Source organism: Lithobates pipiens, unplaced genomic scaffold (assembly GCF_037356315.1).
Source record: "Lithobates pipiens isolate NorthernLeopardFrog02 unplaced genomic scaffold, aLitPip1_a1.2 Scaffold_23, whole genome shotgun sequence".
NCBI lineage: Eukaryota > Metazoa > Chordata > Amphibia > Anura > Ranidae > Lithobates > Lithobates pipiens.
In genome coordinates, this window is record NW_027507785.1 from 113,653,331 (window position 1) to 113,670,752 (window position 17,422).

Consider the following 17,422-nt stretch of genomic DNA (forward strand, 5'->3'; position numbering starts at 1 on the left):
GATGCGCTCACATCAACCTTGTAAAATTTAGTGAAAGTGTGAACGGATGACCAGGTTGCCACCTTACGCACCAGGGAAAGACGCTTGATGTCGGAAAGCCCAAGAGGCACCAATTGCCCTGGTAGAATGTGCCGTGACAGGAAAGGGAGGTGCCCATCCCCTTATGGCATAAGCCTGAATCACAATCTGTCTGATCCACCGAGAAATGGTGTCCGATGAGACCTCCAGTCCCTTCTTCGGGCCAACCACCAATACAAACAGCGAGTCCGACCTCCGAAAAGGCACAGCAGACAGATACACCCGGAGAGCCCGGACCACGTCCAAGGAATGCAAAGTCACCTCTTTGCGGTGTGACGGCCGAGGACATAAGTACGGAAGCACAAATGTCCTCATTTGGATGAAAGGCCGAAAAAACCTTTGGAAGAAAAAGGCTGTGGATACAGCACCGCCTTATCCTTGTGGAGGATCAAGTAGGGAGAGTTGTAAGACAAGGCCGCCAACTCAGAAACTCTCCTGGCAGATGTAATGGCCAGAAGAAAGACAACGTTCTGAGAGAGTGTTAATAAGGGAATCTCCCTAATGTTTTCAAACGGCGGTTTCTGAAGCAGAGAGCACCAGATTCAAATCCCATGGGAGGTAGCGGTGGCGGAACCAGAGGGCCCAAATGTCGAACCCCCCCTGAACAAATGTACTCACCAAGGGACACTGAAAAAAAAAAAAAAAAAAAAAAAAAGACAGCCAAGGCTGATATCTGCCCCTTAATGGTGCTTAATGCAAGTTTCTGATCCACTCCACGCTGTAAAAACAGCAGGATCCTGGAAACTAAACTGAATATGTACATGGACGCCACTCCATCTCCTCACAGATGGAGATGTAGGCCTTCCACTTACGATGATAAATCTTCCGAGAAGATGACTTCCGTGCCCTCAACATAGTGGATATTACCAAATCCGACAGACCTCGGTCCCTTAGCACCTGGCTTTCAACAGCCATGCCGTTAAAGCCAGCGACGGTAAAGCAGAATGAAGTATTGGACATTGCGACAGAAGGTCCTCTCGCATCGGCAGTCACCAAGGAACATCCGCCACAATTCGCACTATGACGGCGTACCACAGACTCAGAGGCCAACCTGGGGCAATCAGAATTACCGGAATCCCCTTGGCCTCCACTTTTCGAACCAGAGGTGGTAGAAGTTTGAGCGGGGGAAAGGCATAAATCAGTCGATAAAGCCCCCATGGAGCCACCAACGCGCCTGCCGCATCTGCCCAGGGATCCTTTGACCTGGCCATAAACCTCTGCACCTTCTGATTGAGTCGAGAAGCCAGGAGATCCACATCTGGCTTGCCTCACCTTAGGCAAAGGAGCTGAAATACATCCAGATGTAGCGACCATTCCCCTTGGTCCAGCATCTGACAACTTACGTAGTCCGCTTGCCAGTTTTCTATGCCCGGAATGTCCATGGCCGTCTGAGCCGGCACACGCCACTCTGCCCACCACAGGATGTGAGGGACCTCCAGTGCTGCAGCCAAGCTCCTTGTTCCTCCTTGGTGGTTGACATACACCACCGCCGTGGCGTTGTCCGACTGGATCCACCTGTGGGACACCAACGACTTCACCGCAGCTTGTCCGAAGGAAGAAAGATTCTCGCCTCTGAAGATTCCAGAAGCAGACCCAGGTACTCCAGGCATTAAGACGGCACCAACACCGACTTCTGTAGGTTGAGTACCCAATCAAACTCACAAAGAGTTTGCATGGCGATTGTCACATCCTCCCTTAATTCTGAGGCGGAAGCTGCCCTCAGAAGGAGGTCGTCCAGGTAACCCACGATTGCGATCCCTCTCTGACTTAGCAAAGCCAAAATTGGGGCTAGCACCAATGCCAGGCCAAAAGGGAGAGCTACAAATTGGTAGTGCTAGTCCCCGACTGCAAATCACAGAAACTTCTGATGCTTGATGCATATGGGGACATGCAAGTATGCGTCCTTGATGTCCAAGGATGCCAGAAAATCCCCCTGATGGAGTGACCACTGAGTGAACCGATTCCATCCTGAACCTTTGTATTTTCACAAAGCTGTTGAGGGCCTTGAGGTCCAGGACTGGATGAACCACTTCCTTCTTTGGGACTAAAAAAAAAAATAAAAAAATAAAAAAAAAGGAAGGATTGGAATAGAAACCCTGAAACCTTTCCGGCGTCGGTCCAGGTACTATCACCCCACGCAGCAGGTCCTGTACTGCCCCAAACAGGGCCTCCCAACGAGCCAGAAGAAGATGAAGGTTGGAGGGAAAAAAAAAAAATCTGTTTGGCGGACAAGAAACTATCTTGTACCCTGAGGAAACCAGTTCACAGACCCACTGGTCAGAAAGTAGGGAGGTCCATCAGGCTGAAAACTCCCAAAGATGACCCCCACCCGAGAGTCGGGCGGGGGCAAACCTTCATGCAGTAACAGATTTGCTTGCAGGTTTGCGAAACCAGGGACGCTTTTGTCCCTCAGCAGACACCTTGTCAGACTGGGAACACTTACCTGCCAACTCCGGCGGACGAATAATCTGCTTCTGAGCAGAAAAGAAGGGCCCTTGCCTACAGCGTGGCTCCTTCCCTTTCCTGGACTGTGGGAGTAACGTACTCTTACCCCCAGTAACATTCTTAATAATGTCATCCAGCGAGGCTCCAAATAGCCTCTCTCCCTGGAAGGGCAAGTCCGCCAGTGCCATCTTAGATGCCTGGTCCGAAGACCAGCATGTCAGCCAAATCAGGCGACATAGCACTACTGCTGATACTGAGGCTCTAGAGAGCAAGGGAGCTGTATCCAAGGCCGCCTCACAGACATACTTAAGGCCCTGCACCAACTGATCTGCCAGCTCCACACAGACCGGGGAAGCCTGTCACAACGGATACATCAGAACAGGGGCCGCCTGTCACAACGGGGCTCGAGTGAATCAGAGCTTTCCCTAGAAGACAGTGGAGGGAGGGGGCATTTTTCCCTCCCTTGCGCCCGCACGCCACTTCCACCCTAGCATCAAAGGCCTCCAGGACCGCCGACAGAGCGTCCATAGGCACTGCAGATGCAGGGGAAGTTGCAATAACAGGGCTGTATGGGGAAGAAGTGCCAGCTTCTGATGCCATGCTGACCCACACTCGCCTGTCACCACTTAGGGACCTAAGGCAAGTCACACAAAAAGTCCACCCTCCTAGCTGCACAGACTGAGGGGCCTCCCGCAGGACTCACCACCCTGATGCAGGTACTGCACTGTGCTGCTGCTGTCTGCTCTCCTGTGTGTCATCCATGAGGTGTCGCTGTTCTAGGAGGAAACAAGCACCCAGCGCTAGAGGCAAAACTACCTTAGGGTACTAGAAAATGGACGCCTCAGCAAAACAGTCTGAGGGCACCATGAAAATGGCCGCAGAACGGCAAAAAACTGGCTGTGGCTACAAAAAAAAAGTCCGCAGACCCAGGGAAATGGCTGCGAAGCGCGCGGCGGCCTCCCCAAATGTCTCACACAGCACAAAACACCCCACCGGGACCCATAGGGAAGAGGACAAGCGCACCCCCAACACAGCACCCTGCCAGGACCCAGAGCCCCCCAGGAGGACCCCGGGCCAGGTAAGTGCACTGCACCCCCATGTGCCCAATCAAACAGCGGCCCATAGCATGGGGAGAAGGGAAGGGACAGGGAGAGAAGAAAGGGAGAGGTAGAGACCTCCTAGGTCGACCTCCCAGGGAAAGCCCAGCTGCTCCGTCCTGCCGAGACAGATGGAACCATCCTTACCCCTTCTGCACGGACTGCTGGACGCATTCCACAGACAGACCCATCACCCGAGCAGTACACTGTGAAACAGACAGCAGTAGCCCGGTTATAGGTGTGCCCCGAAGCATATAGCTCACCGGCCGCCCCTGGACACCTGTCCCCCAGCCCAGCTGTTGAATATAGATCACAGGAATCAACAATGCAGAAAAAAGAAAAAATTCCCAGGACCAATGGTCCCACCGGCAGCCAGGTCCTTCTCCTACACTAGGCAGAAAAAAAACTGAGCTGCTGGATGCAGTATGAGGGGTTATAGCCAGTAGGACCGCCCCCTGGGCGGTACTGTGCAAGCGTTGCTGTTTTTAACACTTTCTGCCTAGTCCTCTCCTAAAGGGGCAATATAACCCTAAGGTCAAGAAGAGCTGCTGTGTCTGTCAATGAACAATAGAGAAATAAGTATTTGATCCCCTACCAACAAACAATAATTCTGGCTCCCACAGACTGGCTACAGTATGTGCTCATGTGGTACACGGATTAGTCCTGTCAACTTAAGAAGGTGCTGCTAACGACAAGTCAGTATGTGTATAAAAGATACCTGTCCACAGAATCTTTTTCTTCCATTCAAACCCACCGTGGGCAAGACCAAAGAGCTGTCAAAGGACATCAGGGACAAGATTGTAGACCTGCACATAGCTGGAATGGACTACAAGACCATCAGCAAGAATCTTGGTAAGAAGGAGACAACTGTTGGAGCGATTATTCATAAATGGAAGAAATGCAAAAATAACCAATCACCCTCGATCTGGAGCTCCATGCAGGATTTTGCCTGAGGTTTGCCTTTGAACATAGTTACATACCGTATATACTCGAGTATAGGCCGACCCGAGTATAAGCCGAGGCCCCCAATTTACCCCCAAAAAACTGGAAAACTTATTGACTCGTGTATAAGCCGAGGGTGAGACATGGCTGTCCATCCCTGTGTGTCCGTCCATCCCTGTGTGTGTGTCCGTCCATCCATCCCTGTGTGTGTGTCCATCCCTGTGTGTGTATCCATCCATCCATCCATCCCTGTGTGTGTGTGTGTGTGTGTGTGTGTGTGTATCCATCCATCCATCCATCCATGTGTGTGTGTGTGTGTGTGTGTGTATCCATCCATCCGTGTGTGTGTGTGTGTGTGTGTGTGTATCCATCCATCCGTGTGTGTGTGTGTGTGTGTGTGTGTGTGTGTGTGTGTGTGTGTGTGTGTGTGTGTGTGTGTGTGTGTGTGTGCAGCCTTGTGTGTGTGTCCAGCCTACCTGTGTCCCAAGCCTCCGTCCCGAGCCGCCGTCGTCCCGAGCCTCCTCCGTCCCGTGCCGTGCCTCCCCCGTGCCGTGCCTCCTCCGTCCCGTGTCTCCTCCGTCCCGTGCCGTGCCGTGCCGTGCCTCCTCCGTCCCGCGCCGATGGATCGCCGCTCTTCTCGGCGGCCATTCTACAATTCAAAATTCCGCCTCCGCCTGTGATAGGCGGAACACTCAATTTCCCAGCAGCCTGTGTTCCGCCTATCACAGACATCCTCTCATACTCGTCCGTAGTATGAGAATGAGCGGATGTCCGTGATAGGCGGAACACTGACTGCTGGGAAATTCAGTGTTCCGCCTATCACAGGCGGAGGCGGAGAAGGAGGCGCGGCTTTTGAAAATTAAATGTCCGCCGTCTGTCTGCTCGATACGCTGATCGAGCAGTCAGACAGCGGCGACTCGAGTATAAGCCGAGGGGGCACTTTCAGCCTCAAAAAAGAGGCTGAAAATCTCGGCTTATACTCGAGTATATACGGTAGTTAGTAAGGTTGAATAAAGACACCAGTCCATCCAGTTCAACCTGAGTGAGTGTCTACAATTGTCCCTATCCCTGAACATTGCACAGTCACATCGGTCCCTACCCTCAAGGAGAGCCCTTGTCCCTACCCTCAAGGAGCCACGTGCACACGATCGGATTTCTCATCGGAAAAAGATAGGACGGCTTTTCCAACGGGATTCCACTCAAGTTTGGCTTGCATACACATGGTCACTCAAAAGTTTGCTGAAATTACGACCGTCAAGAACGCGGTGACGGTCAACACTACGGCGAGCTGAGAAAGTTAAGTTCAATGCTTCCGAGCATGTGTAGGAATTTTGCACGTCAGAATTGCTACAGACGATCGCATTTTCGGATAGGAACTTTTCCCGACCAAAAAATCTAGAGCATCCTCTCAATCTTTTGCTGGCTGGAATTCCGCCAGCAAAAGACCGATGGAGCATACACACGGTTGCATTTTGCGACAAAAAAAATATTTAACGGTCTTTTGATGGCTGAAATTCTGATTGTGTGTACGCGGTCAGAGGAGACCAACATTGAGCTCTTTGGCATTAACTCGACTTGTCATGTTTGGAGGAAGAAAAATGCAGACTATGACCCCAAGAACACCATTCCTACAGTCAAGCATGGAGGTGGAAACATTATGCTTTGAGGCTGTCTCTCTAAAGGTACAGGCCGACTTTGCCGCATTGCGGAGCCAAGCGTTGTAAAATCTTGGAGAAGAAACTTCTTCTCTCAGCCAGAACCCTGAAGATGGGTCATGGATGGGTTTTCCAGCAGGACAATGACCCAAAAGACATCGCAAAGACAACAAAAGAGTGGCTTCAACCTAATCCCTTAGAAAATGTATGGAGGGAGCTGAAAGTTCGAGTTGCCAAGTGACAGCCAAGAAACCTTTAGGATTTAGAAAAGATCTGTAAAGAGTGGACCAAAATCCCTCCTGAGATGTGTGCAAACCTGGTAATCAACTACAAGAAACGTCTTACCTCTGTGCCAACAAGGGTTTCTCCACCAAGTACCAAGTCATGTTTTGCTTGAGGACCAAATACTTAAATTTTACTCACTGAACTGCACCTCAATTTGTAACATTTGTATCGTGTTTTTTCTGGATTTTTGGTTGATATTCTGTCTCTATCATTTAAAATACTCCTTTGATAAAAAGTATAGACCCTCAAATTTCTTTGTAAGTAAGTGGGCAAACTTACAAAATCTGCAGGGGATCAAATAATTAAATTAATTTTCCCCACCATAACTGCAGATGATGCTCTGGAGAGGGAGATTTCCGAGCCGACAAGAATGCAATAGGAGCTCATATAACATATTTTTAATTTCACATAAGTTCTGCAGGGGCTGTCTTAAGGTTGGTATACACAAACCAAAAGGTTGTCTGTTCAACAAAAGCCGGTTTAAGTACCAGCTTCTTTGGAATGGTTATTGCTAGATAACCAGCATTTGATCCGTGCTTGCAGCCAATAGCTGCAGTACTGGTCCCCCGCTGTCAGAACACCAAGACACAGTGGGAGAGAAAAGAAAAAAAAACTGACAAATCCCTGCATCAACACAAACAACGTTGATGCAGGGATTTGTCCGTTTTTTTCCTTTACTTCGGCCTGCCGGATGAACTAAAAAAACCCTGCTTTATAATTATAATTTTGAAGTGTAGAGTCTGATTCAGTCTTATAAGTATAAGTATAAGTGGTCCCAATACTGGTATGGTTGTCAGTTTGTTGGACAGAGCTTAGGTAAGCACAAGTGAACCAGACTACTTTTGAACATAGACATATTTCCAGGCAGTTGATGCTTCACATGCATAAAAAAAATAAATAAATAAATAAAAAAAAAAAAAAAACATAATAATTGATTAAATTATTAAGCAATTTAATTAGTGATGCACCGAAATTTCGGCCGCCGAAACATATCGGCCGAAAATGCCCTTTTCGGCAATTTGCCGAAAGAGAAAAGCGTCCGATAATGGAGCCGAAAATGGGGCGTGGCCTGGGTGGGGGGCGGGGCTCCATCATGGGGGGTGTATAGCGCAGGAGAGCGGCCTCCGCCTCCTGTTTGATCAAAGCGCCGGGAACATCACAGCTTTCATTTCAATAGCTGTGTGTTCCCGGCCGCGCGCCGTCACACACAGCCCCTCCCCCTTGTCCGGGCACTTAGATAGACAGATCATCCGCAGGATTGGACGTATGATCTGTCTATCAAAGTGCCCGGACAAGGGGGAGGGGCTGCGTGTGACGGCGCGCGGCCGGGAACACACAGCTATTGAAATGAAAGCTGTGATGTTCCCGGCGCTGTTATCAAACAGGCGGCGGAGGCGGCTCTCTTCCCTGCACACAGTGCACAGGCTGCAATGGGGACGCACAGGCTGCAATGGGGACACACTGGCTGCAAAGGGGGATGCCTCCTGTACCACGTCCTCTGTCTCTGACCATCTCCTGTACCATGTCCCCAGTCTGACCATCTTCGGTACCACGTCCCCAGTCTCTGACCACCTCCTGTGCCGTGTCCCCAGTCTCTGACCACCTCCTGTGCCGTGTCCCCAGTCTCTGACCACCTCCTGTGCCGTGTCCCCAGTCTCTGACCACCTCCTGTGCCGTGTCCCCAGTCTCTGACCACCTCCTGTGCCGTGTCCCCAGTCTCTGACCACCTCCTGTGCCGTGTCCCCAGTCTCTGACCACCTCCTGTGCCGTGTCCCCAGTCTCTGACCACCTCCTGTGCCGTGTCCCCAGTCTCTGACCACCTCCTGTGCCGTGTCCCCAGTCTCTGACCACCTCCTGTGCCGTGTCCCCAGTCTCTGACCACCTCCTGTGCCGTGTCCCCAGTCTCTGACCACCTCCTGTGCCGTGTCCCCAGTCTCTGACCACCTCCTGTACCGTGTCCCCAGTCTCTGACCACCTCCTGTACCGTGTCCCCAGTCTCTGACCACCTCCTGTACCGTGTCCCCAGTCTCTGACCACCTCCTGTACCGTGTCCCCAGTCTCTGACCACCTCCTGTACCGTGTCCCCAGTCTCTGACCACCTCCTGTACCGTGTCCCCAGTCTCTGTCCACCTCCTGTACCGTGTCCCCAGTCTCTGTCCACCTCCTGTACCGTGTCCCCAGTCTCTGACCACCTCCTGTACCATGCATGCAGTCTCTGACCACCTCCTGTACCATGCATGCAGTCTCTGACCACCTCCTGTACCATGCATGCAGTCTCTGACCACCTCCTGTACCATGTCCCCAGTCTCTGACCACCTCCTTCATAAAAAATATTTTTTTAAAACAGTCATTTTCGGTATCGGTGCTGTTTCGGTATCGGTTTTCGGCCTAGTGTATTTTTCATTTTCGGTATCGGTTTCGGCACCAAAAAACCCATTCGGTGCATCCCTAAATTTAATGCAAATTTTGTTCCCAATGAAAGCTGAACTCCAGACAGATATAACAGACACATATTATTCCAACTACAGATTCAATAAAGGCTTAGATTACCTTTAGCAACATGTTAAATCCATATTCAGGATATAACAAACTGCTAGGGACAGGACCCCGACAATCACTGAGGCGACCCCTCCCATGAAAGGAGCAGGAATTCCTCTCCCCCACAACTGCTGTCACATTTAAAATCGGTAGCACTAGGCCATCATTCATTCACAGAGGTCTGTGAATGAATAAACCACAATTCTCACTTGTAGTTCATTGAATCTGCCTCCAGCTTTCTAATGCCGTGTACACACGACCGGACTTTCCAGTAGACTAGGTCTGACAGTCTTCCTGATGGACTTTCTGAGGAGTCCCGACAGAGTTTCCAAACGAGCGGACTTGCGCACACACGAACGGACTTTCGGCCTGACGGTCTTCCCGACGGACTTCCGAATGAACGGACTTGCCCACACACGGACAAAAGTACGTTCATTTTGAAAGTGACTCCAGGTACCACAGGACTAGAAAAGGAAGTCGATCTCGCTGCTTTTATTGGCGAGATTGACACCTTGCGAGCCCCGTTGCAGGAGCCGGCACCTTGTATGGCGCCCCCCCCTTCCCCAAAAGCACCCACCTCCCCATGTTGAGGGCATGTGGCCTGGTACGGTTCACTCGTCCCCAACCCCTTTCCTGACCAGCCGGACTGAGTGCTCGGATAAGGGTCTGGTATGGACTTCGGGGGGACCCCAGCGCCGTTTTTTCGGTGTAGTAAAATCCATACCAGACCTATGGGATATTGTCGCCTATCTCTCGCGCTCGTTGCAATAGGAAAATGTGTTTTTCCTATTGCAGCGAGCGCGAGATGTACAGTACCCTTGTAGCCGAGAACCAGCTCCATAGGATTGCACTGATAGGAACTGGGTCTGGCGGATTTCTGGCGAAAATTTCTGGAAAACGTAAAACATGTTCTATTTCTAGGTCCGTCTGATTTTTTGAAAAAAAAAAAAAAAAAAAAAAAGAAAGAAAGAAAGAAAGAAAGAAAGAAGGGGGATGAAGCCCACACACGATCGGAATGTTCGACGGCATCGTTCTGTCTGACCTATTCCGCCGGAAAGTCCGGTCGTGTGTATGCAGCATAACTGAAAGCCTGCATGGAGGTATTGGGCATGCGATCCACTGATTGATTTGTGTTAATCTCAGAACTGGGTGAATATAAATACATATCTTTGGCAGTGAAAACTGTTTCTGAATATGTATTTCATCCATGTTTTTATCTGGAGTTCAGCATTAACCTTAGGCCGCGTACACACGGGCGGACTGTTCGCCCAACTTTGTTTGTCAAACAGTTTCGGCAAACAGTCCGCTCAAAATTAGCATGGACGGACATGGCCACACACGGCACTTTTTTGAGCGGACTGTTTCAGCGAACTGTTTGCCAAACAGTTCGCTCAACTTTTGAAATGAACGGACTCGCCCACGTAAGGCGGAGGCAAATCCGCCCATTTCGAGCGCGTGTACAGGTAGGCGGGGCCCGCGAAGGAGACGTCGCGGGCTCCGCCGCCTGGAATGGACTTAAAGGGGAACCCCAACGCCGAAAAAAATCGGCGTGGGGGTTCCCCCAAAGTCCACAACAGACCCTTGTCCGAGCACGCTACCCGGCCGGCCAGGAAAGGGGGCGAGCGAGCGCGCCCCCCCTCCTGAGCCGTACCAGGCCGCGCGGCCCCCCCACCCCAAAGCACCTTGTCCCCATGTTGATGAGGACAAGGGCCTCTTCCCGACAACCCTGGCCGTTGGTTGTCGGGGTCTGCGGGCGGGGGGCTTATCGGAATCCGGGAGCCCCCTTTAAGAAGGGGGCCCCCGGATACCGGCCCCCCACCCTATGTGAATGAGTATGGGGTACAATGCTGTCGCCGTCGCCGCCTTCCGTTCTTCTTCTTCCCCAGGAGATGTTGACACGTCGCTCTCTCCGGCCGGAATGCCAGAGCCTCGCTGTGCGGTCACTTATATAGTGACAATGGGGCGGTGTCACATGGTATATGTCACATGGGTTGGTCACATGGGTTGATGTCACATGGGGACTATGACATCGTAAGGGGGCGGGGTCACCATGTGACCAACCCATGTGACATATACCATGTGACACCGCCCCATTGTCACTATATAAGTGACCGCACAGCGCGGCTCTGGCATTCCGGCCGGAGAGAGAGACGTGTCAACATCTCCTGGGGAAGAAGAAGAAGAACAAGAAGAAGAAGAACAAGAAGAAGAAGAAGAAGAAGAAGAACGGAAGGCGGCGACAGCGACAGCGGCGACAGAAGACCGGGCCACCGCCTGTAAAAGAGCTACAAGAAGGCGCGGTGGCCCGGCAGAAGAACCGAAGGCGGCGACAGAAGAACGGAAGGCAGCGGCGACAGAAGACCGGGCCACCGCCTGCAAAAGAGCTACAAGAAGGCGCGGTGGCCCGGCAGAAGAACCGAAGAGGGGGACAAGACCCCCGAAGTCGGGAGAAGAGGCTGGCGGCGGGGAGGAAGAAAGCCGGGCTCCTCCGCTAGTAAAAGAGCTACACGAAGATAGCGGAGGAGTCCGGCGAGAAGACCCCCGAAGACGGAAGACCCCCGGAGCTGTGCAATAAAATATTTTTTCTCTGTGTTGTGTTTTTTTTTGTACTTTATTTCACAGGTGAATGGGTAGGGGTACATTGTACCCCATACTCATTCACATAGGGTGGGGGGCCGGTATCCGGGGGCCCCCTTCTTAAAGGGGGCTCCCGGATTCCGATAAGCCCCCCGCCCGCAGACCCCGACAACCAACGGCCAGGGTTGTCGGGAAGAGGCCCTTGTCCTCATCAACATGGGGACAAGTTGCTTTGGGGTGGGGGGGGCCGCGCGGCCCCCCTTCCCCAAGGCACCCCCCATGTTGAGGGCACGCGGCCTGGTACGGCTCAGGAGGGGGGGCGCGCTCGCTCGCCCCCCTTTCCTGGCCGGCCGGGTAGCGTGCTCGGACAAGGGTCTGTTGTGGACTTTGGGGGAACCCCCACGCCGATTTTTTTCGGCGTTGGGGTTCCCCTTTAAGCCCATTCCAGGCGGCGGAGCCCGCGTCGTCTCCGTCGCGGGCCCCGCCTACCTCGAAATGAGCAGACTTTCCTCCGAGCGGGAACAGTTTGCTCATTTCGAAAGTAGCCTACACACGGGCGGACTGTTCGCTCAAACACAGTTTCAGCGGACAGTTTTTCGGAATTTCCGAAAGACTTTGTCCGTCAAACTGTCCGCTGAAACTGTCCGCTGAAAGCCCACACACGAGCGGACTGTCCGCCCAAACACTGTTCAGCGGACAAGGTTGGGCGAACAGTCCGCCCGTGTGTACGCGGCCTTAGTGTATTATACCAACATACCAATAGGCTGCAACATAGTACTCAAGCACTTAGCTTGATTTTTAAACAAATGACATTAATTACCTGCGAATAGAAATAAAGAGACTACCTATAGCTTACCTTTAAATATTTAAGTCTACATGTAAAATCAAGTATGTGCCCAAGGTCAGTTTTGGCATCTCCATTAATACAGGTTGGTTTGCCATGTCGTAGCAATTGTGTTATGGCATACAGCTGTAGAGGTCTCATATGAAACACTTCTCCTGCTACAAGTAATTGCTCACCTGGTAGAAAAAAAAAAAAAAAAAGTTATGTACAATCAGTTCCGCAAAGGCTGTCTTAAGGTTGGTATATACAGACCAAACATTGTTTTGTGTGTACTGCTGTTTAAGGACCAGTTTCTGTGGAACGGTTATTGCGATATAACCAGCATTTGATCAGCGCATTTGCAACGTTGAGAGTGAAGACCAAAGCTGCTCAGAGCCAGGGAGGCGCAACTATGTGTGGGTTTGATTTGTAAACGTGACTTTTGCTCAAGAACTTGGTGGGAAAAAAATAAAATAAATCACACTGAAGTCTATTATTCACTTCTGGCTACTTTGCCTAAAAGGTGATTCTGATCAGGTCTGCTTTTAAGCACCCTATAATTTAGGAAACCCTTCCATTATACCCAGGGAAGAGACTGGCCTCAGGTGATACACAGATGAAAAAAAATTCTACAACTTAAGCTGCCATTATCTATAGCAGGTTTTTCCCTCCATGCATTCAAAGTGCAGAATTTACACAGGATCCCTCAGCTCTTAAAAGCAGGGGGTGGGCAGCTGAAGTTACATCAGTGGGGAGAGTTCTGAGAGCTGATTGGAGGAATTTGAGGCTGTCAATAAGCTGGAGCTCCCTCCCCTGTCGCCTCTTTTCTCTCAAATGTCAGAAAAATGTGTGAGTCATGCTGATAGAGGAACCAGACAGCAGACAAAATGATACTTAGTGCTCTGGACTGAGATACGCAAACACTATAGAAGGATATGCTTTGCTCATATTTCATGTATGAGGTCTACAACCATTTTAACTTTCTGCAGAACTGTAAATCAAGGACTTTAATACATGGTACTTCAGCTGACCATAGAAAGCACAAAAAAGCTAGGATTCAGTACCCAACTCTAGATGGGAACAGAAGTGATAGCATGTCAAACTACTTGAATGTTTACAGAGGAGAGATTGGTCAGTGCTAAAGATTCCATGCGGTCTTCTCTCCTGCAGCCATCGAGATTGTTCTGAATGAAGCAGATTATTGTGGTCAGTTAGGCTGCTTGCACAATGTTCTGGGGAAAAAAAATGAATCTAAAAAAACGCAAAAGGCATTTTTGCCACACTTTTAATACATTTCCAGTGCGTTTTGTGGGTGCCTATTATCCAGCGTGCACCAATGCAACTTGGATATGAGCAAAGAAAAAAAAATAAAAAAAAATAAACCCCACACAACCAAGATGCTGCAAGCAGGACTTTTAAAAATGCACAGCACAGTGGTGTGAAGAATTCCATAGGATTTAAAGGGAGATATTGCTCTTGCATTTTTTTCAGCAATGTAAAAATTAAGCAAAAACACATCAGTGTGAAAGGGCCCGAGCCTCCTTCACTGTAATGAATGGAGAAAACAGAAGACAAGGAGTCCTATTTTCTGCTTCAATCAGACTGCTCACTGAGTTGTGTTTGGAGACAGGATATTGCGGATCTCTATTCTGCAGGAGCCAATAAATTATTACCGCTCACATGTAAGCTTTTACAAGTCTTCATCATTATTTTTTTTTTTTTTTTTTTTTTTTTTTTATAAATGAACATGTCTTACCATTATGATAAAGCTCCTCTGCTAGAACAGCAGCAATTCCGTGAATTTCCTGAAAGCACAAACAATCTTTTGTGAAACATCCAGGAAGCATGTGACAACCACAAATCACTAAAGGAAATTAACTGAACCATCATATGACTAAAAATGCCTCAGTGTACACCGCACCTAATGAAAGTAGCCAAGCTACATATGTAGATTAGTTAAAGAGGAGCTCCAGCTTTTTTTGTGATTATTAAAACTCAGCCACTACAAAAAGTATAGCTGCTGACTTTTAATAAACACACACTTACCTGTCCCAGCATCCAGCAATGTGGCCGACCGAACTCTCGATTCTCTCCCTCTCCTCTTGCTGGCATTACAACTGTGGGCAATTGGCTGTGACAGCTTGCGGCTTCACAGACAGGTGTGAATCGTGCATGCTCGAGTCACGCTGCACCTTCGAATGGTCAGACAACCTTCTGGGACCTGTAATGTGCTCCAGAAGATTGCATGCCAAATGTGGCGGGGAGGGGGTAGCGCTTAAAGTGGTACTTCCCCTTTTGGGTGTAGCTCAGCTTTAAAACACTGCACAAATATACATTATTTACAAACAGGTAAAGACCAGAGTTTTATCTATGAGAAAAAGATTTTCCGAGTTTTTATAACTTTGGAATTTCTGGATTTTACAAAGTTCCGGAATTTGGGTTTTTTATATTTTTTTACCAAGTTCAGGGATTTTTCCATGTTCTGGAATTCCGGGTTATTCCCAATTTCTGAAATTATGGGATTTTACCTGTTGTGGAATTCTGGGATTTACCCAAGCGATGGGGGAAATTGCATATTTCTTTATTACTATTATTGGCTCACAAAATTCAATAATTAATTCAAAACCTAGCTAATGGGCCATACAAGATATAAAAATGCCTCTAAGCCTTGGCTAAGGGATTGACTGAATTTGCATTGCATGTGATCTGCACAGCAGTGCAAATCACAAGCAATGTCCGACATCGCTACAGTGTGAACCTACACCAAGAATGGAATTAAAAAACATATTAGAGGGTGAAAAGAAAACATAAAACGGGTCATTAAAAGTAAAAAAAAATGTTCTGTGTGTATTTTTCTCTAAAAGGCTGTTCTGCATCTTGATGCAGAAGCCGTCATCCAAGTTGTCCAGTTTTAAAAATACCTGGTTGAGCCTGTCTTTTCCATTAACAACTTATTGTTAGTGGCAATGCAATAGCAGCCCATCTTTCCACGGTTTTCATTCATATTCCACAGGTTTATGGAGAGGAAGCCAATCACTTGCTGTTTTTTGCTCTGGAAGCTGCCCTTGTAGCTTTTTTGTCAGCTTCAGGGGTGGCACCAGCATGTTAAATTAAATGTCTCCCCCCCCTCCTCTCGACCCTACATGATCGCTGAACCTGCTTGTGAGACATCTGATTGATCAGGCTTCTTCCCCCTGCTAGCTGATTGGCTCCCCATTGGTACAACACACTACACTTCCAGGAGTGCAACAATAAAGGTTCTGGTGGAATATTGTAAAGACACATGGTCTAGCCAGGTATCATCTCGGTTATAGTGTAGTCCAAAGGCAGAGTATGATGAGACTTTAATTATACCTCAGATGACTATCAAAATTTCAAAAATCCAGAAAGTATAATATATAACAAATTGTATTAATAATCAGTTAAAAAAACCATCATACAGTAATTCATTACACTATCAATATATGTCCTTGAAACATGGGGTATACGTGGTTTATAGACGTAACCATTTAGGTATCGCATGTGGGGGGGGGGGGGGGGGGGTTGTAATGAAAAAATAGTATGTGTTCATTTCTGAGTACATTGTATGTAGAGAATACTAATGTATGCTAGTCTCTTTCCGAAACACGTAGACCCCGTTTCAAGGACATACGTCGATAGTGTAATGAATTACTGTAACGCAAGTTTTTATGTTTAATTATTAATAAAATTTGTTATATTTTATACTTTCTGGGTTTTTGATATTTAATGGTCGTCTAAGGTAAAATTAAAGTCCCATCATATTCTGCCTTTGAACTACACTTCCAGGAGTGATGGGTGTGGATTTCATCAATGGATTTTTGCTTGCATCTCCTCCAGATCACACAGTGCGGTGGGGAGCAAGTAACAGATGTCAGATTATCACAGTATATGGGGCATTTAAATTTTGTGTACGGTATTTGGTTTTAATGACACTTTAACTGTGGACCATGCCACCAAAAATTACATGTCCCTAACATGAAATCATTAAGAAACTTACATATAAATGAAAGTGCAAAAAATGTGACAAAGCTCTTGGAACAGTAACAGGAAATTTTGCAAGCAGTGTTTGTAGATAGACCTCCAGATCCTTCTGACGCTTTCCCACCAAGCTTCTGGAATTCTTTCCAATTATCTTTTTAGGAGGCAGCAGATTTCGTTCGAGTTTGTTTTCTGCTGTTAGCTACATCAGATGAGGAAGAAAAAAAAAAAAAAAAAAAATCAGATTACATAATGGAATTGCTCTTCAAATAATAATAAATTGCATGCATTAACCAACTATAAAGACTGGAACTATTACAGTATACCTGTTTGACAAGTCAAACTGACCATATAATGAAACGTAGAGGTCATCTGCACACATCATAACCAGCAAGCCAAGAGACATTGGTTAAAAGGTAAGTTACACGCAAAATGTTTTTCCTCTTAAAAAAAAAAAAAAAAAAAAAAAAAAAAAACAACTTTACCTTCCACCATCCTGCCTCCCAAGTCTACACTGTTTGGACACAATGCAAATAAACCTGGGATTTTATTTTTTTTATTTTTTGTAAAAAGTAACACAGATACTTAAAAGACATCATTATAGTGATATCTGTCTCATTATAAATAAGAGAATACAATCTTTATTGATAAATACAAAAACATTTGGAATGCATAAACCAACACATCCCCAATGAGTTTATATTACACAACCTCCAAAAAAGAAAAAAAAAAGAAAAAAAAAAAAACACACACATTTAAACACTCACCACCAGCCTCCAAATAAGTTGAATGTAACCTGCTGCCAGGGAAACTCATGTTGGTATGATTTTTGCGGTTACAGTACAGCCACAATTCCAACAAAATTGGGGAGCTGTGTAAAATCTACATAAAAAACAGCATTCAATAAATTGAACCCCTTTAAACGTCTATTTTATTTACAATAGAAAACATATCAAATGTTTAAACTGAGAAAAAGTTTAGGA

At 47.9% G+C, this 17,422-nt stretch overlaps 1 protein-coding gene across 5 annotated transcripts in view; it reads right to left on the minus strand.

The window, feature by feature from the left end:
* Positions 1-17,422, minus strand: part of NISCH (nischarin) — a 171,585-nt gene that overhangs the window by 143,588 nt on the left and 10,575 nt on the right. For all 5 annotated transcript variants that reach the window (XR_013262327.1, XM_077452223.1, XM_077452225.1 and 2 more), the window contains exons 3-5: positions 16,459-16,641; positions 14,197-14,245; positions 12,474-12,637 (exon numbers count right to left, since the gene is read on the minus strand). Coding sequence is in view for 4 of the 5 variants with exons in the window: in XM_077452223.1 (XP_077308349.1) it covers positions 12,474-12,637; positions 14,197-14,245; positions 16,459-16,641 (396 nt within the window). In the remaining variant the exon portion in view is untranslated. The remainder of the gene's footprint in view (positions 1-12,473; positions 12,638-14,196; positions 14,246-16,458; positions 16,642-17,422) is intronic.